Below are 27,315 nucleotides of genomic sequence, written 5' to 3' on the forward strand. Positions count from 1 at the left end.
TTAGGTCAATCACCCAAAAACAGGAGACAAGTCAAAATTTCAACCATGCTTCTCAGCCAGGCAATTAAAACATAACATTCTATTAAAATATTCACAAACTGAACACAGTTTTACTATTTGGGTACTTAGTTGTAGTTCTGACGTCGCCGTCCTGTGCGCTGCTTGTCAAATCTCATTTCCATCTCTTCTAAAACCTTGGGAGTATACCGAACGACAAGCTTCACTGATCCAACAGCTTGCTTTAATAGCTCTACAGCTTTCTCATGGTTTTCGCCTTCCACTGATACTCCATTCACAGAAAGCAGCTGATCACCTCTTTTTAATCCTCCATGACGGTCTGCCACACCCCCAGGGATAATTCTGGATATATAAATAGGCGAATTCTGTTCCTTCCCTCCCATCACGTTAAAGCCTAGACCTTCCTCGGTCTTTGGCAGTTCAACGACTCTAGGGTGAGCGTGTCCTTCGGCCGCAGCAAACGCAGCCACCGTTGCTTTGGCAGTGGCCGAAGCCCGAATATCAGCGGAGCCTTGAATATCGACAGTTTCGTACACATGCTCGTAAACTTCTCTCACGGCATTCAGGAAATCACTTTGCAATACCTTCTGAAGAGCTGCTAGTTTCGTGGCTGGTACCTCTCCACTTTGCTGCAGCTTTTCCAGTAGCTCAATAGCTCTTTTGATGTCTCTTGCTAATGTTAACTGTTCACCTGAACTGCTCATATTTTAATCTGTTTATCACTAACACTAAAAACAAAAATGGGCGTAATTCTAAACAAGTAAAACTAGAAAATAGTACAGAAATCTGAAAGATTCGTACTCAAGACAATCTATAGTTCTGGAAATATGAATGAATCAATAGTACAGTGTGACCACTTAAGAAATTATAATTTAAAGCCTCCTTTGGAGAAAAATTTGCAAATATGTAATAAAAATAAATTTAAAATGTTAAATGTGAAGTATTATTATTACAGATTTATTAAAACGTCTAATTGAATACCATTGTGTAATTTTTGTATGATAAAATTATGGTTGTATGGGCACAATCACGCTGCTGCTATAAAACATGTAAAATCGTTCAGAAATTACCAAATATTTTGACATCACAACATTGTTGACAGTTGACAGTGGCAGTTTCTTCAGTCGTACCAACATAAATTAAGACAAATTGTAATTTGTATTGCAGTTTGCATATTTATATTGGCATTTTTTTTTATTGTAGTGTTAATAAATGTAATTTGCGGTTTATTTGATTTGCAGACTATTTGTGTAATTTTTAAGACAAATAATAGTGATTTTCACAAGGACAACTCATATAATTTGAAGAGAAAGGATTCTTAATTCTTGTCATGGACGATTTAGGTAAGTTTTCTTCTGTTATCTTAACCTGTTTGGCTTGTTCTGATTGCAATGACGTGTTTTATCAAAATAGCATGGTCAAATTTCACACACCTTCAAAAGTTACAAAAAGTTCTTACTTATTTATGGCATTAAATTATGAATGAACATACAATATAATTTATAAACTATTTTCTAAATGTAATTTCCTGTAAATCCTTAGATAAATATTGATAGTGAACTACGTATATGTAAAAACATGCGTAACAGAATACTTATAATGCAAATTATGTGTTATGAATACTAGCAACCATATTAACCAGAATTTTTATATGCACTTCTTACATTGAATTGATAGGGCTTTCTGTGAGTCACATTGTAGCAATTTCTTGTACGGACATATCCACTTTAATTTTATTGTGTGTGTGTGTGTGTACTTCACCACTTGGGATCTTATTGGTCATAAAAAATATTACTAATTAAAATAAAATATTGATACCATTTTTAAACAATAAGAAAAAACTCAATATAAACAACTAATATGCTCAAGTAAAACTATAATAAATACTGATTCCCATTTCCCATTGGTGTATTAAATAAAATATTGAAATAAATTGATAAATGTATGCATACATAGTAATGTTATAGTTGTATTTTAATATGGTACATTATATATTTTTATTCTTAAAACATATACTTTTATATGTTCTATTAATCTATATAAATGCTACAAATAATGACTAGATACTTTCTGGATATTGTTACTACACTTGTTAAGTAGAATAGAAAATACTCTGAAAGAGTATTCATTTGCCATTATTTGATTTTATAGCAATAAAAATCTATGTACTTATAAGTTTTCCTTTATTAATTTAGTGTTAATTGTATATTTTATACTCTTACCAGTGATTTCTTATATGTAAAGTATAGTCTATTTTCATCCTTGTGATACAAACTTTTTTTATAAAAGTTAATTAAGACCTGTTTAGCCTTTTATTGTTGAAACGGTACAAACTGACAAACACACTTTTGCATTTATACCAATTGTATGAATGTAATTATAATTATCACCAAAAATTAAGATAATTGGATTAATTAAAATAATTATATCATATTTGAAGACAATACATGCTACTATTTATTATGAATATAGATAGGTATTACAAATTTTATTTTATTAAAGAAATCAAAATATGCTGCTACAAAGAATGTATAGTATATTCACTATTTTTATATCACTAAATTAACTTAATAATATTATAAATGCGAAAGTATGTGAGTATGGATGTTTATTACTCTTTAACGCAAAGTGTACTGAATGGACTTTGATGAAACTTTATAGTAATATAGCTTATACATCAGAATAACATAGGCTATAAATTTCATGCAGGTAAAACCGCAGGCACAGCTAGTATAAAATAATTCTCTATAAATAGAGAGTCATTTTAACTCCTGACTTGAAAATTCTGAACTGAAGAACTGTAATTTAACACCTATATCACACAGTTCAAGCAGGAGAAAATTCTCTTTCTAGAAGAGAATTTTCTTTGTGGCAGGAATAGATAAGACAGTAGTACACACTTGCTAAAATCTTTATGCTCAGTCTTTCCCTGGATAAAACTTTGCCAAAAAAATTTTTTTCCCCAGATTGCTTGCGAATTTGTTCCTTTGTTCATACTATCTATTGCTGATAACCAAAAACATAAATATAACGTGTATTAGATACCATTTATTAATTCCTTATTAAAATATTAAATGATAATATAATAAGTACCTATAATTCTTTCATCCCTTCAGGGTATTTTCAGGGTATGGTCAGCATATTTGTTTCATGTCATATATTTAACAACATGTGCTGTGCAAATTTCAACCTAATTCCTCCAGATATTAACGCACATATTTCAACTTAAAATAATTTAATCACATGAGACTTTTCGGCTGCCTGTGCACGTCATATTTTTTTATCACTATCCTTACCATCCATTTCGTCTAAATTGAAGAAAGTTCTTCTTCTGCTAGAAAATTTTTTACCTATTTATGATATTTAAAGATAAAGATGAGAAGGTACTACATGTGGTAGACTCTCCACGTTGTCTTCAAATATACTATACGAAATGAGGACGTCAAGTGTTGCTTTCACTACGTGTTGTGGTGGGGTTCTTTTTGTTGAGATGTGTTTAAATAATAAATAATATGTATGTTTGCAGAATAATTCTATTGTCCTTTTTTATAATTTATTTACACTGATGTCAATCTATATTTGACAACAACTATTATAAAAAACGTAATCGGTGAGGAGGCCGTTTATACACCTAACACTACGATTCACAGTCGTGAACATATTTACGTTTAGGTCACGTTACGTCAACTTTACGTCTCATTATTTCAGCCATTCTTCTACTACTGAACATAAAACTTCTCCACAAATTTCCAAAATACCCACCATTGAGGTTGTCACTGTATAAAAGCATGTAGTTGTGTAACTCTGTGTATACTGCATTGCCTGCACGGCATTGCTGCTAATTACTACTAACATCTATTGACATTTTATGGTGTTTGTACATAAACTGCGTATTTTCAAAGACATGTCATTGCTTTCACGCGACCAGTTTATAGTTTGCTATTTGTCATGTGACACAATATTTTCGATTCCAACATTCTGTGAACACAACACCGATTTTAAATTTTGCTTACGCTGACTTTGCATAAAGTTGTCTGCCTGAAAGTAACGTACTCGGCGGCTGAAATACGCGAGATAGTCTCAACTAATTCATAAAGCATTATAGTTTGCTGGTTTTTGCGTGACACAGTATTTTAGATTTCAATATTTTGTTTGTCAATACAACACAATTTTCACCTACGCAGACACAAAAAACACTTTGTACAAAGTGTTGTTTTTGTAAATATATAGCAACCTACTTGGCGACTGAAATACGTAATACAATCTCACCTAATTCAGTCGCCAAGCTTTATAGTTTGCTGTTTTTGTGTGACACAATATTATCGATTCCAACACTTTGTTTGTCAATACAACACTGATTTTATCTAGGTAGACTTTATATACAGTCGTTATGTGTCGATACATGAGTGAAATTACTGAGTAAATGGACAAAATATCCAAGTAGTCCTTATTGGCAACACATGAGCGGTATAACGGGTGACATAACGCCTGTAATGCTGTTAATGAACTTGTTTGTCATTTCAGTGACAAATAAAAATAAACAACTATCATAAGACGACACTCAAATTCAGACAGCTATTATATATACTGCAATGATGTAAGCAGGGTTGACCATAATTGCGATAACAAACTGTTGATTAACATTAGTTGACAAGTAGATATGTTTACGTCATACTTCTCGTGTTACCATAACGCTGTTTCGTTTAGCATTTTTATATATCAATGCTCACGTATTTTACATTCTAATATCTTATATTTTTAATTTATAAAACGTCAGTATAAAATATCTAAGAATTAATAACAGTTTTAATAAGTTGTATGATGCGGCAATAATCTTGTGCTAAACTGGGAGTGTTCGTAGCTATTACATGATTGAAGGTAGGGAATCGACCTCGATAGGAGTCATTAATCACCCGACAACAGGGAGCCATCAAGGGCCATTACAACCGTTTACGCATTGGCGTAAAGTAGGACAGTACCGGATGCCCACAATCAAATGCCCTTTCGAAATATCTAGGAGCACAACCTGCAGATATAAGTTGATTTTTTTTTAATGGCATACAAGCTGACTACCCACCTGATGATAAGAGGCTACCGTCGTCTATATACTTGAACAGCACCACGGACATCACTTCGTAATGGTAGCATCTTTGATATCACAGGACTGATACGTTGCCATTCTGAAGGACTAAGGTGTTCTGTCGAGTACCCCGTAAATTCATAAGCGCACTGTTTGGCGGCTCAAATTGTGAGACAGACATAAACACTACTGCGATAGAATATAGTAGGTACCAATATAATAATAATAATAGTAATAACAACCCTGGAAAATTCGCACATTTTTGTTGTAAAAAATTATCCCAGGTAAGTCGTTAAATGGAACTGGGATTTGTTATTAGTGAAATAATCGGTTAAGTTTATTTTATCAACAATATACTTATAGTGCACACATGTAGTCATATTTTAGGATCTAAAGGTACACTTTACACAAAATAGCAATTGGTATATATTATCTGATGTTACTCGTATACGAGTGATTGATGTAGTGTTAAAAATACCACTAATAACAAGTATATATTTTCACAAAAATTCCAGCCATTTCAGACCGACTGTCACTCCACATAAGTTCACCCTCGCTGACACTGCGCAGTTCTGCATACCGAGCGCCGTAATCCTCTCGAATGAATGATCGGCGTTTGTTAGAATTTGAATGTTGCTGTTGTATTTTTAGAAGTAACATGTTATAGATGTATCAGTTTGATTTATCGCAGTCAGAGGATGCAGGGAACGCGACGTGTTCGAATGCCTCGAATAGGAACGCTCATTACTGTTTAGACAAATGGTTTACGATATGAGTGGATAAGATTTATGAATACTTGTCCTATACTATACTGAAAAAGTTTATTTCATCTTATTACAATGAAGAAGGTGCAGGATTAGTTGAGACAAAGATATTCACACAGATAAATTTGTATGAATTTTCACTCTGGTTGCATATAAATATAATTATGAAAATTAGGAGTAATACAATGTTGCCATAGGTTACTTTATTAAGCTATCGTTTCTTTTTTATAATTTTATTGTACATAAGTGTACAATAAAACTGTAAAAAAGAAAGATTTGAGTAGAAAATAAAATTATTAAAAACGAGTTAATTTTTAAAAAAAATAGTCTGATGTAGAAGAAGCTATATTATCATTTATCAGCAACAAAAATGACTGTATTTTATTTAAAAAAAAAAGAGAACTCTTATTATTGCCACAATGAAGTCGGGTGGATAGCTAGTTAGACATATCTATTCATATATATGATGGTATAAACATACGTACATATATGTAATATATTACCTCAGTTTTAATTTACATTACAAATAGCTTCATCAACACGCAATGGGCACACACCCACCTCTATGTTTAGTTTCCCGCTCCTTTGGTTTAATTAACGTAATTATTTAACGTGCTTATAATTTCGTAATCGATACGTGAGGACAGAGGGACACGCCTACTGTAACGCATTCATAGAGCAAACTACTACCAGAGGTAGACTAAAAATCTGCTGTTTTTACGTAGTCTAGTACCTCAGTCTCCTATTGCAGCCGCCAGAGTTTAAAGCAGCTTAAAGCAGCCTGCTTTGATAGTTGGTCGGTTAAGATAAAGCAATAAAATTATAGAATAAGAGACATGACATCATCCTTTTATTAACATTCCAATTATATTAAAAAAATATTTAATGTCTATGAAACTTCAAAAGAAGTAAAACTGCGCTCACTGGCCTATGTGGATCAATGAGGTCAATTGAGTGACCGTCATACTTAACGGTGGATCGACCTATTAACTTTTTTATGCTTGCAAGTAAAGGATGTAACACATTCTGTGTGACAAATACGTATATAAATAAATCCTTATTTCCCATGGTAATGGTATCACGTGTAAAAGACTGAAAGGAGCCAGGAGAAGGTTCATATAAAAAAATAAATAAAAAAGTGGCACAGAACATTAGAAAATTTAATATGGTTATTAATTTTTTTTATGTTTTTTCTATGTACGATTCATAGTCAAGACAGGACGTCTGTCGGATCAGCTAGTTGTAAAAACTTCTTGTATAAGGGGACACATCAATTTCATCAATGATGTAAGTACGGGGTATAATAATTTTGTGATCCATGTTCGTCTCGTCTCGAATAATAAAGAGAGCAATCATTGCTCACGTGTATGATCAAAGTAAGTATAACTGTCAATCATATAATATAGATTTGGGGGCTTTAGTAATGGAAAGTTGTGACTCAATTGCTAGCAACATCCTCAGGTTGACTTCCACGCGGTCGCCCCATAGGAACAGTTATGGTTATTTTTTTGTGAATTAGTCATAATTAACTACTTGAACTGAACTTACCTCATGCTCGTCGTATACTTAGCTACTGCCCTTTAGCGTACCGCTTCTTTCATCCCATTACTTTGCATTGGCGCTATACGTTATCGTTCACCACAAATATATTTAAAAAATATATAGGTCTCGGTTTAGACAAGATAGGATATTCATCAGGACTTTCGATATAACTTCATAACGTATAAAACCCCTTGAATATAAATAACATTTTGTTTAAGATAAATAACAATAATTATTTTAAAATTTGCTGTTGATAGTTTTCTATCTAACCGTGTTAAAGGGATTGTTGGTCTATGCCGGCGGACTTATCATTTTATGACGATCGGTGACGTCATTATCACGTCACGGGCCACGGGCCAGCGGTGGAGCCACGTATCGCGTCCCCTACAATCCTCAGTTGTACGCGTACGCTGTGTAGACACGTGTGCTCACAGATCGTGACATTTTTTTCGTGAATAGGTAAATTAAAAAAAAAAGAATTCCGAAATTGAAAAATAATATTTAGAACGCACACGCGGTACCAACATTGAGATACCACTGGAAAATCGATACATTATCTGTAAATTAATGTTATCTGTTTTATTTATTGCTGTCTATAAAAATATTATGTTTATAAACATTCAATATCGTTCGGCTATTGATGTTGCTTGTAATTTCACCCTTGGCTGTTGGACCTGATTGGTTTTGGCGCGGTTTCAAGCGGCCCACGATGTATGGACCTTTATCGTTACAACACGAACGCATATTTACCAAGTTATGATGAGTTGCGAGGAACAATTATGTAGTTTTGTTAATAAGATCTTAAGTTTGATTTCTCGATCAAAAAAATCGGTAATAATTGAATCGGACTCGTAAGCAGAACTTTCTGATCGAATATTTTAAACAATCTATTTTCTTTATATGTAAACATAGTAATCTATGTATATATATATATATATATATATATATATATATATACAATTTTAAATTTGTAGTGTCTTTTTGTAATATTGAAATAACCGTTTTCTACTACTCTGTCTGTTTGTTCCGGCTAATCTCTGAAATGGCTGGACCAATTTTGACGGGACTTTTATTGACAGGTAGCTGATGTAATAAGGAGTAGCTTAAGCTACTTTTATTTTAGAAAAATTAAGTTAAATTCCACGAGGACGAAGTCGCCTGTACTGCTAGTATTCATTATAATATTATATACTTCGTCGACTCCAAGTAATGGAATAAAGACAAGGTATGATATTAGAAAATTTTATTGTATTTATATTTGGAGAAAATTTTTATTTCGTATAATATTTTTTTTGTATATTATGTTACATTCTTTCATGTATTCCTTTATTTTATTTTCTATTTTCAGTTATTTTCTTACGGCGCGGCATTCCTACTTTTAGTTTTTCTTTTTCTTCACTCGTAACTTTTGCAAAATTCGGTTTTATAGACGAATTGTATTGTAACTCTAATCTTCTGTCTGATATTCCCTCATCTCTACTGTATGTAAGTAGGTGAGTTAGCGAGACCAGTTCAAATATTTACTTCCTTATTAGTGTTCTGCCGGAGCCAAGCTAGGAACAATAGCACTGTTGCCGATCGTAAACAGACATCGTGTTAAATGAAACTTGTTCTCTAATGAGTGCTAAACACTAAATTTGTAATTAAATAACGCCCAACAGTTGTTTCTATTGGAATGTACTTAATTCTTGTTTTCAACCTTCTTATTCATCGAGACAGTCTCAAATATAGTGTATCTTTTTACCTAATCCTTTAATGTTACACGTGTCTTCGTTGATTATGTATCAAAATTATCTTTATTTATGTAGGTCTATTACAGACTCTTATATGTCAAATCTACCGTCAGTTCGGAATGATTTCGAGATGAGAAGAACTTGACAAGAAACTCAGCTCGTAATCTTTTCAAATATGGTTGTTCATGTTTACTATATCAATATTTTTTTGTAATTTTTTTATTGACGTCATTTGTATTTTTTTTACTTAAACTAATTTATTTATCGGATGGTCCCTTACTGTTAAGCCATTTATCAAATCTGTTGCAACTGTGAACAACAAAGCAGTATTTTAATTTAGTCTTTCATTCATAATTATAAACGAAAAGCTGTTAATCTAAATATCAAATGACAACAGATTTACCAGGAAAAGACGGTAAAATTATTAATGGCCGTAATTCTAGTAGTATATAATGATAAAATTGTGAAGTTCACAAGAAACCCGTCGCCCAAACGATATGAAAACGATAGATCAAAGCGAGGGCCCCCACTTTTCTTTCTAATTACAATCGTAAATCTGAGATGTGATGGAGTGAAAATGATGAGCCGGAAGTTTTATGTCAAGAGATGCTCAGGCGCATAGTATTGCGGCCGGATGCTGTGGGAGAGAAATTTTGGCGGTAACCGACAGCTAAATTAGAATTCATTGCCCGAGGACGTGCCTTAACGCCCTTCCTCATGCCATGTCTCTTGTGTGTACGAAATCGTCGGACCAAATATTTAAAATATTCCCCTAATGAAAAATTTTATTGGTCAACTTTTGATTTCTTTCGATACTATCGTAAACACTACTTAAGTGAATAATCCGTTATTTTATTCAACTTCTGATCATAGTTCTCATTGCAGTAATTTGTATAATTAGAGAAAAGTAAGACAGATAATTAGGAATTTAAGCGTACAGTTAGCTCGTAAGTCAGTTGACGCCGGAACAATAGATTTAGACAAATGTTAAGCCGTGTATAAATAAATAATATCCAGCCGGTGAGGCTGGAGTGGCGTGCGTCGGCGCCGGTGCCGTTGGCGCTTTACCATTACCACTAGACTTTAGTTGTGACTGGGACGTGTTGACGAATGCTCTACTCGTAGCAGAGACGTCGCGCGCGACCTCGGCCTCGGCCCCTGCGGCCTTATCTTTATCACTTATCACTAGTTTCGTCGATAACCAAACGGATTCGGAGATATGACCACAATCGGATATAGACTGTATTCACCTACTTTATATCCTTGAGATTATACATGTGTATGCTAATTTTGCATTTATATTCAAGTACCCGTAGTAATTGCAAGTGATTACTGCATTTTCGCGTCACGTAGGCCGCTGTTTACTCATTGGGTGTGTAGGTGGTGATTATGGTGCTCTGAGCACAGTGTGGACTCGGTGGGTGTTTTATTTCTAATAAACAGCCTCACGATTGGTCGAAGATGGATCGGACAATGTACGGCAAGGTGCTACCAGGCACTTATTACCCGTTCCGCTGCGCTATGAAGGAGAACGGAATATCGCCGGGCTGTGAGTATTAATTTGTTATATTAATTATTACCATCCACCGATTGATAATTTTTATTCACGTATATCCTCGTGTGTTTGTTTACAAACTGTCCATCTTCGTTACGTGTTAGAATCATATGATTGCCGCCGCCCACGCTACCTTCTATTTCATTTATCTGTTTAGTCTATTTGTTTTTATTAGATGCGTTCGAGTGCATCGCAGATTCCGGTGTTTTCAATGCATGTTTATTTACAACCGTGATTGCGTGAAGTGTTACTGTTAATAATATGTCTGCACAACTCTTTTGTAACTCACGCGATGGATGCCAGCCTGTTATTTTCGGAGTGTTTAGTGTGAGCGTTGGCTTAATGTGTCAACACATTTGAAATATCTCCGTATCAACTTGTCTTTGCCGAAAGTTGAGTTTGTTTGTTATAGAGTAAAACTTGTGAGATGTTTAAGTGGTATTAATTGTGTGTAGTCATAGTGATTGTTGTTCAACATGTTAATTTGGTTTCATTAACATGAGCTAGACGAGTTTGCGGTTTTGTTTCTGTGCTTCTTTTATGACGGCCGCTTCTATTCCTGGAAGGCCCCGTGGGTGGGGACCAAATCGTGTACTGACTTTTACTGTCCCATTAACTGCTTTATAGTCTATTCTGAAAGAGAAATTTGTATGAACTGCTATTGAGGTATCGGTACAAGTAACACCTTTCCTTGTTATTATGAACGTGCTAGTATAATTGACATCAGCCACCTTGTAAAATTCATCTATAAACAAAATAATTAAGAAAGTATAACATTGCGCATATATATTAAATAACATATAATTAATTTATTGTGTAGTATTCAATGGTTTTAGTATTATGTTGATCCTTGTGTCACATTTGTCATGATGTAGAGCGTTTGTAATGTTTTTCGGTTTATCTCTATTATTTATCTTATTATTTGTATATACATATACCCACATCATGTGCCGTGCATATTGTGCGACTTTATTAAATAATCCTTAATTATGAAAAAAATCCCTGTCTATAAATGTATTCTACAATTTTTATTGCAATAATAAAATATAATTACTAAAACAATAAGTCATTACAATTATGCTGACTCTTTTAGGTCTATGTAATAAAATTAATTTATGTTAAATACGCTTTCTTTACTAATTTCAATTATAAATTTACAATAGTTCATCGTCATATTAAAATTATTTATATTATACTTAATAAGAAGTATATTTTAATTTTTAATAACCATATAATTATGATAAATGAACTCGGCAAATTCATCAAGTAGCCATTTATATAGATGTGATGAGTTTTTTTTAAAAATAGAACCTCTTTTATTTTTAATGTATTTATTGATTGTATTTGTTCTTATGGCATCATTGAGTGATGATTATGTAATACTGTGTGATGCGTTTGTGTCTGTTTATTGTTTTTGGTGTCACCTCATATGGAGTCGACACAAGGACGTATTACACTGCACATAATCTAAGAACTGTTCGTTAACTATTATTTATGTTGGAATAGGCGTTATTATTAATTCTTCAAATTCAATGTATGCTAATTTTATTTCATAGATAAAATTAAAACCTATCTCAGCAGAAAAGGTGAAAAGTTTAAACAGCTAAAATAGGTGTATTGAACATTAAGGTTTATTTACCATAAAGGTTTGTTTTATTTATTACTAGCTGACCCGCGTAACTTCATCTGCATCACATGTCGCTTGTTTTTGCTACATTTTTCGTTACAGTTCTCGCATCATTGCATCGTAGCGTTATTTTATAGCCTATTAGTCTTCCTTGATAAATGCGCTATCCAACACTAAAATAATACATTGCTCTGAATAAAATATTTTTCTTTCTTTCTAAAAGAATTTTCAAAACCAGTTCCGTAGTAGGCACCGGAGTTTATCCGGAACATACAAACTCTGATTCTTTACCTCTTTGTAATTCTAATATATCACAGATTTTGTATGAATAAGAAGAAGAAAATATTTCTTTAGTTTAAAAAAAATATGTTAATTATCTTACATGAGCCAACCGTGAACAAATTGTTTATTTTATTTCATAACTAGCTTCTCGTCCCGGCTTCGGTTGTGTGTACATGTATTATATATATAAACCTTCTTCTTGAATCAGTCTATCTAAAAAAAACCGTTACAAAATCCGTTGCGTAGTTTTAAAGGTTTAAGCATACATAGTGGCGGACAGACAACGACAACGACTTTGTTTTATACTATGTAATGATACTTGTATAATATCATATAACAGTAGACTTTACGACACCTTATCACTTAGGGCTATGAAAAATAGATAGCCGATTCTTAGACCTACCGAATATTATGCATACCTATTCGTTAAAATGATTAAGGTAGTAAAATTTCATAAAAATGTTCAATCCGTTTGGTGGAATATGGTAACCAACATTGTGACACGAGAATTTTATATATAAAGATAATAAAATAAATTTATATATATATTATTACCGTGTAATACAAGATAGTCGCAAATTTATCAACGTAAAATTACGTGAGTCGGAAAACCAGTTTTCAATGAAAAACAAGACAGGATCGCCTTAAATTACATTCAATGTGTAAATCCGACCTTAGCGAGGCCACATGAGATAACGTCCGTCCGCATTGTACAATGTCAGATTATGATTACCTGATTATCCTGTATGTACAGACGACATATGGTCTTCTGTTTCTTGTGTCCTTCCTTTAAAGTAAACTTGATCTATACAAGTAGTATTTCATAGGTATAAATATACATTTATAGTTATACTAGCTGTACCCGCGACTTCGTCCGCGTAAATAATGAAAAAATATTTAACTCAATTAACACAATATAAGTCAAATAAATAAGTTTCGTCATTTTAGCTTAAAAAATGATAAAAAATAAAAATAAATATTTAATCAATAGGCTAAAAAATAAATTTCAAGCTTCTAGCTTTAAACATGACGATACATCTATATGACCTTGGATCTACCCTTTCAATCCTCTTGCAACCCTTTTTCACATTAAAAAGTAACCTATGTCCTTTCTCAGGATCTAGTCTATCTATGTCTGTTTCAAATTTCAATTTAAATCGGTTCAATATTTTTGGCGTGTAAGCGATACAAACAGACAGACAAAGTTACTTTCACATGTATAATATCAGTAGGGTATTTAATAAACTAACTCTAAAAAGACAAAGAAAAAAGTTTAATCGTTCTAGCTTCCACAACCACACAAACAGCAAATTTCCACAATAACTTTCATTCCCTATTTTATTTTACTACCCCCCCTCCCCCTAAGAGTAAAAATTTTACAAACATTGAATGTCTAAAAATGAGTCTCAAACTTCTAGTTTTAAAAAATGACGATTCTTCCATACAGCATACCATTGCAACCCCCTTACAATCCTTTTTTCACATTCAAAAGTACCCTATATTCTTTGTCCGGGTGTAAACTAACTGTTTAAATTTTTTAAATTTCATTTAAATTTTTGTTTTATTTTGGAGCGTAAGACTGACAGAAAGACAAACAGACTTACTTTCACAGTTATAACATTAGTGGGGTATTTAAAAATCTACCCCAAAAGAACCAATGAAAATAGTTTCATCGTTCTAGTTTCAAAAATTACGAATTTACATAATAACTATCATCCCCTATTTTATTTTGCCCCCTTAAGGGTAATTTTTTTACAAACAATGAATGTCATATTTATTTATATTTAATCAACAGCCTCAAAAATAAGTTTCAAGCCTCTAGCTTAAAAAATGTCGAATTTACATAAAAATTTGCATCCCCTATTTTATTTTACCCCCTTAAGGGTAATTTTTTACAAACATTGAATGTCATTTTTATTTATATTTAATCAACAGCCTCAAAAATAAGTTTCAAGCTTCTAGCTTCAAAAATGACGATTCTTCCATACAATCTTTCACCCCCCTTTTAACCCTTTACAACCCTTTTTTCGCATTAAAAAGTAGCCTATGTCCGTTCTCAGGGTCTAGACTATCTGTATACCAAATTTCATTCAAATCGGTTCAGTAGTTTTGGCGTGAAAGCGAGACAGACAGACAGAGTTACTTTCGCATTTATAATATTAGTTTTTGTCGCAGCACAAAAATATATTTTTATCGTTTCCATACAAATAGTAATTTTACAGTATTAATCTACAAACCAACATTTTGTTTCTTACAATCAGCTAAATAATTTAAATACTTTCATAATATATGACACAATGAAAAGGTCATTTATTTTATAAAAAAGACAGTTAGTTTTTATTTTAGTGAAAAATAAGAAAATTCTATTTTGATACAACAACCATATATTTATTAATACCTATACTTTATTAACTTTGTGTTAATGTTTTTTAAATAAACACCCACACATTATTTCTTTATAACCTACAAAAATGGGTAAATAATTTAATTTCGTATAGTGCCACACCACAACATTATTTAAAAAATGTAAATAATAGAATGTGAAGAAATTGTGATTGTTATTAAGTTTTTTTTTAATAAGTTCGTCAGAACAGAGAAACAACGTTTGACATTTATTATTATGTAACATTAGACATTGACTTTAATTTTTGTAATTTATATTGTAAAACTTTAAGTTGGGCTAAACTGGGCTTGTATCCAGAGCCGTAAAACAAATTAATAAAAAAAATCGCCAAACTTGTCTCGCAATCGGCCAATTTCAGGTTTAAAGAAAAAACACATACACACGATATACGATTTTATCATAAAAAAGTGTCAAAAAACAATAGTTTCACTAAACGTCAACGTCATGTTTCCGGCAAGATCTTTCGTTTTACATTATGTTATCTGTGGTTTTGTTCTCTGTGATGGATACCTTATTGGCGCAAACGCACGCGATGTGTTGATTGGTTGTTAGCTAGTGAAATGAAAAAATGGCGAATGGCGCAAACGCACGCGATGTGTTGATTGGTTGTTAGCTAGTGAAATGAAAAGATGACGAATAAGGATTCAACCGCATAAAGATAACCTTGTATTTCCATTTTGAACCCCTTACAACCCTTTTTACGCATTAAAAAGTAGCCTATGTCCTTCCTCTGCGTCTAGACTATCTGCGTACTAAATTTCATTTAAATCGGTTCAGTAGTTTTGGCGTGAAAGCGAGACAGACAGACAGACAGACAGACAGACAGACAGAGTTACTTTCGCATTTATAATATTAGTAAGGATTTAAAATTTATGTAATAATAATATCTCAGTACAATCACACAGCGCCATCTAGTCTCAAACTAAGCAGAAATTGGGTTATAAGTACTAGACAAGTTATACAAAAATATTGATATTTATTTATGGATATTTTTTTTTAAATACATATATAATATTGACTTCAAGACCTCGGTGGTCTAGCGGTCTCGCACACCGCTTTACGAGCGATGGTCGTGGGTTCGATTCCTCGCACGGCACAAACATTTGTATTCATGAGTATGATTGTTTGTATCGGTCTGGGTGTTTTCTGTGTATAATACGTATGTATTTACAAAAAAAAAATATCTATGTATTTGTATCAGTTGTCTAGTACCCATAACACAAGCTTTAGCTAGCTTAACTTGGGACTAGATGGCGCTGTGTGAATTGTCATGAGATTATTATTATTATTATATACATAGAAAACACCCAGATCGATTAAAACCATGGTTGGTGCCATGCGAGAAATCGAACCCGCAACCATGGGAAGTAAGGCGGTGTCCTAAACCGTATACTTAGGTACTAGCGGTTATCGGATTTTGTATGTTTATTTATATGAAGATACCCTATTTCTGTGGCGTGATATGACAAACAGACAGAGACACTTTCATATTTATGATACTGTTAAGGATATTCACAATAACTACTACATTTAATAATTTTCATAAAATTTGTAATAGCTTGCCTGATGCCTCTAGCAGTACCTTACTTATTTATACTATACCCATGTATACATACATATTATACAGATGTAGGAAATTCCCTTAAAATCCATATTCAGTTTCTGGAATGAGGTGTCCAGTTAGGAAGTTATTGACCAGTTCTTCTAAACTGTTGAACCGAACTGAATGCCATATGGATAGTCATATTTTTTACTTCAATTAATGGCGATGAATGTGTTAAATTTATTATATTCTTTTAAACTTAGACATAAACGTAGACCGTAGAGCTTGTTTATTTCTTATAAACTTTATGACTGCATAGATGTTACTGCAATAAAAATCTATAATAAACCTGTTATATTGACTTATATGGCAATATCCTCTGAATATCTTGGTCTTAGAAAATAACTGTCACAAAAAATATTATCTCGAAAATCAGAGTCTGAACTTTATCAATATATGACGCATATATTTAAATAGATAAATATTAGGTAGGTATGATGTTATTTTTTTTATAACGCAGCTATTACAAAGTCCAAAGTGGTTTACCGATTTACCGCAGCGCTTTACTTCAGATGGTTGCGGATTCGATTCCCCGCACGAAGACTCGTTTGTATTCATGATTATAATTGTTCTTATTGGTCTGTGTGTTATATATATCTGCATATCATATATCTATTTAAAAAAACTCAGTACATATATCTATCAGTTGCCTAGTAACATAACACTAGCTCTGTGTATTGTCCAGGGATATTATTGTTATTATTATTTATAGTAAATATTTCGTATGCTTTTTTAAAAAATACTGTTGTTTCATATAATTTGACGTAATTCTCACGTAATTTAAAAATAACATTAGCCAATGTTTTCTCTAGACCAAATATGTACAACCGATAATGTGCCAAGAGATAAAGAAAAAATAAACGACTTTGTAAGAACCTTTTTTGCCTCCAAGCAACTTTTGTTATAAACGATGTTTTAATAATAATAATCAATAATTAAACATACTATAATTACTTGGTCAGTGTGACCCGCCAGCGTAAACCGTTAGCGCAGGTGGGTCCACCATTCCATTATCATTCTTTAAAAAAAAAAACCCGCAACTCTAACCTATAACACCGAAGAAATTCGATAATATAAAATGTATGCATAAAAATAATAATTTTAATTTTCATTCAATATTTATATTTTACATTGTTCCCTGGTAACTAAACTAAGTAGGAACCTGTATTATATCTGAAGTACTAGTTTCTTTCTATTACAATTTTCAATTATTGGAATTACAACGAAAACATAAAAAGAAAATTAAAATAGGTATTAAACTTAACAGACCATCACTTACTTGTAGTGTGCGTGTATGTTTTGTATGTGTATGTATGTATATGTGTGTGTGTGTGTGAGAGAGAGTTTGAAGAGGATAAATGATGTTTTGCATCATGTTCTGTAACCTGTCTGAAATAACAGAATAACATGCAAAACATCTTAGTTCTCTGGAATGACAATTGATTGTGCTGTCTGCACTGCTATTCATGTATATAGGCGACGGTTACCACTTACCATCAAGTAGGTCTTCAGCTTGTTTGGCATTTTAATCATATATAAGAACAATTTTATATTTATTCTTAAAATTAGTAAAGATTATTATAATTGATTTGTTTATTCAAATTTTAAACGTAGCACGTATGTCACGCATGACTGCCATGCGGCCGGTCTATTGGGAATTTCAATTATTATAATATAAATATTTATGCTAATTGATACTCATTTCCATGAATAAACCATACCAAAGTTGGTTATCGTTAATGTTTTGCAACCAACACATATGATTTGTGCTGTTAAGGGCTTTGCGAAGCCTATGCTATGAATTGTAAAAGGAGCGCGCACTAAACTATATAACTTCAAAAAGGAGAAAGTTCTGCATTCAGTTGTGTTTTTTTATAAGACTTTTTTCCATTTATGAATCAATATGAAAAACTCATTTCTTATTTGAAAGGATATAATTACAGATTGTTTACATAGAAATTTTATCGAAATCATTTCAGTAGTTCGGTCTAAAATGTCACAATGAAGTTTATAGTAACTAGATTCGTCAATAAAAGAGTCAGATAATATCTATTTATTGTGTTATCACAAAAATATAAAGCACTTGCATACAGAGTGTGTTTTTCTTATGGATGATAATGGAATGGTGCAGTCACCTGCGCTAACGGTTTATGCTGGCGGGGAACCAATTGAGTATGGTCAGATGAAGTTAGTTAGACCACTGTGGTAAATTCACCAAGAATTTATCACGATATAAGGGTAACCACGTGGAGGTCAACCTGACACATTGCTAACAATGCAGTTATTAGTCCACCGTACTAACAATCTCTTTCCCCTTTAAGTTGTTACAATTATTTTTTGACGCCCTGAAAGGACAAAATCTCACAGTATTATAATTGTGAATGTTGAACTCAAAATTATTTTATCTATTATTAAATATCAACATATCCTATACTATCTTAATCCTAATAATATTATAAACCCGAAAGTTTGTAAGTATAGATGTTTGTTACTCTTTCACGCAAAAAGTACTGAACGGATTTTGATGAAACTGTACTGTAATATAGCTTATGCATCAGAATAACATAGGGTATATTTTTTATTGACATTTAACGCGGGTGAAACCATTTAATAAATGTACCTTACAAAAATATAAGAGAGAATCCATAAAACTTGGATATAGATATGGAATAGCATCGTATTCAGGTTCAAGAGTAGACCGGTCGGTGGTATAAACGCTGTGACGGTGATTTGATTGACAACCACATTTTCTAATTCAACTAAGTCACAATTCACGTAGCCTAGTCCATTTTATGACTGTCATTTAGATCGACTGCAAACGGGGTTTCGAAAGCGTAGAGACCGTTTATCGTTTGCTAATACGGCGTTCCCGTGTCATAGGTCATGGTGACGTCATCTGAACTCCAATATGTTATATATTTGAATCATCATCCTAAAATAAGACTTCTGGTTAAAGTTGACTGTTCTTGACGTTTGTGCGTATTTAGTTATTTGTGCCATATGGTCAACGGATGTTTGATGATGTCGAATTTATCTATAAATGTTCTAATGTACTTAATTATATTATGTTTACTTTATCTATTGAATTCACCAATAAATGTTTTAGATGCTTAAATATATATTTACGGTTAAAGCATGTAGTTCAAAGATTTACCTAATACCAGCTGGGACCTGCGACTTCGTTCGCTTATAATTTAATTTTTTTTTATTATAATTTAATAAAAATTTCTGTTATAAAATATATACCTGATAGTGAAAGTTCCATTAAATTGGTCCACCTTTCAGAGTTTAACAAGACAAAGACGATTCAACAACTTAAATTATTTTTTCATGAAAGTATCAGGTACATACTTACTACACGTACACTAATATGCATTTAGTAAAAGCTGTAAATTTTAAATTACAAACAGACACTTGTTTACATATATATTATAATAAGCTTCTTTAATTAGGAGGAATAAAAATTATATGTTTGCATATGTTTTACAATTTCCTCAGTAATTTTTTTTATTAGTCAACTGTCAACATTAAATCTCTTGGAAATAGATAGATAGTATAACTACTTAGAAAACCTGTAATTTCAACAAAGAGGATGCTCATAAATATTTACATGTATCGTACGAGAATCGTATCTACCACCAAGCTACAGTGAGGCAGTGTAGTACCAGTATACTGCCGAGATCAAGGTGTATTAATATAATAATAACTATATATTGTAGGTTATGTAATGGTATATAACTATATACATATTATTGTAATAATTCTATGAAGATATTATATATAGAACGTCTACATAAAATGTAATACTATAAACCTGTATGTTATACAGTTTAATTTACAGGATTGCATTGGGGAAACATATAAAATATATATGTAAATTCCATATGGAACGAAAATGACTAACAGTCAGTGACAATGTACCGGTTCTGTGAAATGTAATAATTCATTCAACCTTTTGTATGAGAGACAGGTCTATGACGATGATTCATGGGTCCGCGGAAGGTCGATTCGCCTGGCGCCCGTACGCAGGAAAGCGACCCAGACCAACCACCATATATGGTACTTCATTAACATCGGCCTCTCTACTCGGTACGGATTTGACATTACTTCTCCTTACTCCGTTTCAAGGAGAATAATTGACAAAATACTATTGGTCGCCCAATAGTCGAAATTCGACGATAATTAATTTAAATTATTAAGGCTCTAATGTCAAAGACTTCTAGGCATGTATGTCAAAATTTTATTTATCATAATCTATACATATAAATAAAATTGGAGTGTCTGTTTGTAATATTGAAATAACCGTTTTTTACTGCATGCATATGAATATAAATACAAAATATACACCAAAAAACCACTTTTTAAAATTTTTGTCTGTCTGTCGTTCTGTTTGTTCCGGCTAATCTCTGAAACGGCTGAACCGATTTTAACGGGACTTTTTTTGGCAGGTAGCTGATGTAATAGGGAGTAACTTAGGCTACTTTTATTTTAGAAACATTATTTTATTTAAAAAAAATTAAGTATCCACGCGGACGAAGTCGCGGGTACAGCTAGTTTAAAATATATTAGCATCCTGCACTCATTCTCTATATAAAGTTTGTACCCCATTTTAGTAAAAAGGTGTACATAGTTTTTCATACGCATATTGATATAATTATTACTAAGATTATATTAACACGTGAAGGAATATAATCATTAAAATTGTGCGAATTGAGGAGAATGATATATCGCGCATATCGGATAGGGAAAGGATTGTTTTTTTACGGTATGTTATAGCTGGGAACCAGTGGTAGATAATAGGATGAGGACAAATCCAGGTTCTTTAGCAAATTCATCAGGATTTAACCCTCATAGTTCACTATTTCCTCATCATCACAAATGTCTATCAGCGTACACATTTGTAGTTGTAGGACATTATGAACCCACTTTCATTTCATAAATAGTAAGGATATAGACTTATCTCTGTTTCTTTTTAATGAATGATAATGGAATGGTACTTCCGCCTGTGGTAACTGTTCTCGCTAGCGGGGCATCATTGGAGAATTATAAGTTCAAGATCAGGTCAGTTCAGTTAGCCCGTAATGTCAAAATCATCAGTAATCTATCCCGATGGTTTCCATTGGGAAACCGCGTGAAGGTCAACTAGAAATGGTACTTTGCTTTGGATCATTAGTCCGCAATTTACTAACAATCCCCTTCTCCCTGACATGCCTCTATTATGAACCATCTCTATATTGGGCACTTAGATCATAGTGAATCATTAAGATCAAAAGCGTCTGACGATTCATTGCCACATTTGGTTAACACCGAGTATTATTTAGTTCTTAGTATCAATCCTCTAAACATTTTTCGCCATTGGTTTTACATAAAAGTAGAACTAAACTGTTACACGTGACTTCGTCCGCGTCGAATAAATATTTAAAATTTCTGAAATAAAAGTAGCCTATGTTAATCCTTATAACATTAGCTATTTGCCTGTGAAAGTCCCGTTATAAAAGTTCCACCCGTTTCAGAGATTACAAAGAATTTTATTGTAGTAAGTACTGTATACAGTACAGTACAGTATTTCAGGTATATATACCTGAAATACTTTATGTACTTGATATGTATTTAGTGAAAAGATGTTTTAGAATTTAATCCGTTTGGAAATAAAACCTACCTGTGTAACTTCGCCGTTTGTTTTTATACAATTGGAATGACAAACGGGCTGATGGCCCACCAGTTGGAAAGTGGCAACCATCACATAAATATGAACAGTGGCACGGACATTATTTTTTATTATTAAGAATGGGTTTGTGTTTGGTCTTACCTCATCTGATGGAAAATGGTGGCGAGACCTAGAATGTAGCGCGCTTACCCAGATGAAATCTATTCAGCATAGACTTGAAAACTCCGGGGTTGTTTTTGGCGAGAACACGTAAGCTGGAAACGTGTTCCACTCTTTGGCCGTGCATATAAAAGATGACGCGAGTCACTCGGCTCGAATATGTACCAAAACTTTATCTGAAGTCATGTGATAGCCTCATGCGTTGTCTTTCCGAAGAACTAAAGTCACTGCCCACGCAGACGACTTTGTACATAGTCTACTTCATCTACTTCAGTATGCCATTGAATTTGTCATTTCAATTGTTCATTTGCTTATCTTACATAAAACACGTATATTGGTATAACTTATAACTAAGCTTATTAATTTGCTACCGAGTACTGATTAATGTAATACCTTTTATTTAAAACATTGGGAATTACAACACAAACAGATGGGACATGTATTTAAATTTATATGTTTCATATTTCTCTATTTGAAAATTATCAAATTCAGAATTGACAGACAAACTCTTAAATATCTAATTTCGTCTCACACAACGCTTAAATCTTTTGACATTATGTAACAAATAAAAAAAAGATCAAAGTACATAATTATTGACGATTGATTTCGGTCTCTTCATTTTTTACTTTAATACCAGGAAAACAGTGTATTTTGACATTAAGGAAACGACACTAAGCAAGTAATCGAATTAATCAACAATAAATTTTGTATGGGATTCTATTATACTTACAGTCACATCGACTCGTATTTACTGGATTTATTAAATTTATAGTGCCTTTTATATTAGTCGTTCCAGTTTCAATGGGACAGGAACGTGCTGCATTTTGTTTTCAAACGTCAGCCTCAGAAACGACCGTATCATTAATCGTGTTTATATCCGTTGTTACGATACAAGGTATCCAAACACGACTATTTTTATCTAAATGTAAAGAGATTTTATTTAACTACTAACTGTATGTTAATTCGGGTAAAAAACTGCCTACATGTTAAACTATAATAGAATATGCTCTATGTGTGGTCTAAATTACTTTCGAATCCTTTTAGCCTTCATATATACATAAATTAGAATTTTTATTATTTATTTAGTAATTTATTATAACAATGTCATTACAGGTTTTACGTAATGGGATCACGTTAAATATTAATTGCATTAAGCCTGCCTGATACATACATTTAACTTTAAATATGAGTTAATTTGGGTCTCACATTAGGTTCTACTTAAAGGAAATGAAAATATTGTAGGAAGAAGAAAGAAAGAAAAAATATTTAAAAAATATGGGCAAACAAATAAACAATTATACTTACAGTTATGTCTTGTTTTTATGTAAACAGTTATGTTTTCAGAAAGGCTAAAATATAGGTCGAAAAAATTGTTATATATCAAATAAAATATGTTGTTATAAAAATACTTATAAATCATTTTCTGATACATCAAAATCGGTCCACTGTCATAAAAGTTATTACTGTAAATTTAATTCAAGGCCACATTAGATATCTTATATCTATTTAAAACTATTTATATTAAAACTATTGGCCAGAAATCATAAAAACTGTAAAGTAATTCAATTTCAGAATAGGTATTACCAAAATGTTTCTTACTTGGATAATATATGTCATGCTATAAACTATTGTATAGATTATGAAGAATACAAAGCACAATTTTTAAATATTAAAAGAATTCGTGTTGCTATGTTTAAGAACTCGTTACAGGAGAACTGTGACTGTTCCACAAAATAAAAATATTAAATGTATACAATTTAAAAAAGGTACAATCCCTTATTATTTTACAAAACTGAACAAGTCCCCTTCAATTACAAATAAAGAAACAGTAACCAAACTAACGGAAAATATAAATTCAGCAAATCAAACAATAAATTTTTTTCGACCAAAATATAAATAAGCTCACAATACTACATCAAAATATAGCCGGAGCATTAAACAAACAGGACAATTTGGAATTAGCGTTATCAGACTTAAGCAGGGAAAATAAAATTGTGAATATTATTTGTTTAACAGAAACTTTCATTAAATCTGGAGACGAAATAAACCTAGCTCTGAAGAACTACTGTCTGACTTCGTTTTTCTCAAGACAGAACGAAAAACGAGGAGGAACTTGTATTCTAACTGACAATAACTTAAAATGTCGTTGTATAAATTATATGCTTAACGATTTCGCTAGTCCTAAGAATTTTGAATGTTGTGGTATTGAGATAACTGACAACAGAATTTTCATAGTCTGTGTTTACCGCACACCTAACTCTAATATAGATATATTTATGACTAAGCTAAATGCCCTATTACACAAGTTGACCATAAATAATAATAATAAAATTATACTTGCAGGAGATTTAAATATTGATACATTAAAAAATAATATCTACTCTCAAGACTTACAAGATATATTACGAAATCATAATATGAAACTACACATTAAATTACCAACCAGAAAAAAATCTTGTATAGATCACATTGCTAGTAATATACCATCTGCTCTGGGATCAGTACATACTCTGGCACTCAGCGATCATGATACTGGACAAATACTTGAGTTACCCTTAAAATTTAAAAAATCTATTAAGTTTTGGTTTGAAAGTAATAGAGATACTTGCAGCTCTAATGTTTCAAAATTCTTAAACTGCTTATCCGCTCTATCGTACTCTGAAATATACAACGAGCCAGATACAAATAAAGCATTCACGGCATTCCACGACTTATTTCAGCTATTTTTTAATTTATGTTTTCCTAAATTTAAAACGAAGGTTTCCATAAAATCCAATAGAACTAGATGGATAACTAGGGGTATCAGAAAATCATGTGTCATAAAAAGACGATTATATTTGCAACAGCAAAGATCTGCTGTAAATAGACGCTTGGTTATAGAGAAATACAAAAAATACACTAAAACATTAAAAAGATGTATTTTACAATCACAAATAATTGGTAACGGAAGATACATATATAAATTCAGGAACAAGTGTAAAGCTACATGGAAATTAATTCAATCACATCAGGCTCAACAAACAGAAGAAAATTGTATTGGAAGTATTCTCAGTGATGGGTTTACAATAACAGAACCAAATAAAATTGCAGCAGTATTCAACAACCAATTTATAGAAAAAACAGCTGGCAAAACACAAAATTTCTCCAATGTTATAAAGTTCGATAGCATACTACCAAGCATCTTTTTAAGACCAACAATACCGGATGAAATTTTTCAGATAATTATGGCACTGAAAAATTCTAAATCACCAGGTTACGATAACGTTACAACAGATATAGTTAAGAAAAGCGCGAAATACATATCAGGTATATTAAGCCACATAATCAACCTTTCTTTTTCGCAAGGTATATTTCCAGAGAAGTTGAAATATTCAATTATTAAACCACTTCACAAAAAGGGAGATAAATTATTAATAGATAACTACAGACCTGTAGCACTTTTACCTATTTTTTCTAAAATTTTTGAACGAGCAATGTACAAACGAATTGACCAATTTCTAAACAAATTTGACGTTATAAAACCAGAGCAAAACGGGTTTAGGAAAAATAAATCGACTACTCTGGCAATATTTAAGCTGATCAAATCAGTAACAAGAGGTTTAGACACGAGTGTTCCAGTGGTTGTGCTATTTTTTGATTTGAGCAAGGCTTTCGATTTTGTAAGTCATGATAAATTGTTGAACAAATTATGCAAATACGGAATCAGAGGTACGACAAATGAATGGTTCAAAACTTACTTAAAGGATAGATATCAATGTACAGAAATAACAAAAATTATTAATAATACAAATAAAATAAAATTCAAATCAGCTTACAGGAAAAATGAAAATGGGGTACCTCAAGGCAGCATCTTAGCTCCATTATTATTTTCAATATACATAAATGACTTACCAGATAATACACTGCATGAATCAATACTTTTTGCTGACGACACGACAATTATAATTAAGGGACATAATAAAGAAACTTTCGAATTAGAAATTAATAATACAATAAAGACAATTGTAGCATGGCTAAATGAAAACAATATGACTGTCAATTTTGAGAAAACAAAATATATGCAATTTCGTACCACTAAAGCCATCCCTCTAAAATTAGATATTAAATTCAATGATAAACAGATAGAAGAAGTGTTATCTATTAAATTCCTTGGCGTATGGTTGGATCAAAATTTTAATTGGGAGATACATATTAATAAAGTATGTAATAAATTAAATCGTTTCGTTTTTGCCTTACGACGTCTTAAAGAAGTTGCATCACTGGAAGTAGCGTTAAATGCGTATTACGGGTATGTCACATCAACACTACAGTATGGTCTGATGCTATGGGGAAATGGAACAAACACAGATAAAGTCTTTAAAATTCAGAAAAAATGCATTAGGGCTATGTGCGGACTCCACTATAGGGACTCGTGCAAACCACTATTTAAAAAACATAGATTAATGACCTTAACTGGAATGTACATTAAACAAATAGTGTTATTTGTAATTCAAAATCCAGATATATTTCCTAAAAATAAAGAAATGAGCCAAAGAAGTCAAAGACCGAGAGTAGGAACGAAGCTGTACATACATGGAACGAAATTAAGTATGGTCAAAAATAATGTCTTCCATATGGCGATAAAAATTTATAATAAAATACCAGATGATATAAAGACACTTCCACGAGGACGATTGACATATAAATTAAATAGTTGGTTACTCGACAAATGTTTTTACTCCGTAAACGAGTTTTTAAATTAATAATAATGTAATAATAATGTATTTATAATTCTGATGACAATTGATTTAATAATTAAATAATATTTAAAATTTATATATTTTGCATGCCTAATGAGGCAAAACATAATGGGACATTATATTACAATAACAACCAATGTA

At 32.1% G+C, this 27,315-nt stretch overlaps 2 protein-coding genes across 3 annotated transcripts in view; one reads left to right on the forward strand and one right to left on the reverse strand.

Moving 5' to 3' along the window:
* Window positions 1-124: 124 nt before the first annotated feature.
* On the reverse strand, window positions 125-860 carry LOC131853692 (protein lin-7 homolog C). The gene has a single exon (XM_059204697.1). The coding sequence runs from the start codon at window positions 720-722 to the stop codon at window positions 126-128; it is 597 nt and encodes a 198-aa protein (XP_059060680.1). The 5' UTR covers window positions 723-860; the 3' UTR covers window position 125.
* A 313-nt stretch (window positions 861-1,173) lies between these two features.
* The window catches only part of LOC131853690 (leupaxin), a 79,276-nt gene continuing 53,134 nt past the window's right edge, over window positions 1,174-27,315 (forward strand). Inside the window, exon 1 of one of the 2 annotated variants that reach the window (XM_059204694.1) lies at window positions 1,174-1,361. In XM_059204694.1, the coding sequence (XP_059060677.1) occupies window positions 1,349-1,361 (13 nt within the window). In that variant the 5' untranslated portion in view covers window positions 1,174-1,348. Of the gene's footprint in view, window positions 1,362-10,396; window positions 10,687-27,315 lie in introns of those variants that run through there. The other variant, XM_059204693.1, reaches the window with a different exon arrangement.

Source organism: Achroia grisella, unplaced genomic scaffold, assembly GCF_030625045.1.
Source record: "Achroia grisella isolate CSIRO2021 unplaced genomic scaffold, CSIRO_AGI_Agris_v1 utg905, whole genome shotgun sequence".
NCBI lineage: Eukaryota > Metazoa > Arthropoda > Insecta > Lepidoptera > Pyralidae > Achroia > Achroia grisella.

What these genes read in the sequence shown, in the direction of transcription:
- LOC131853692 (XM_059204697.1), bottom strand. Translation starts at nt 722, where the DNA reads ATGAGCAGTTCAGGTGAACAGTTAACATTAGCAAGAGACATCAAAAGA.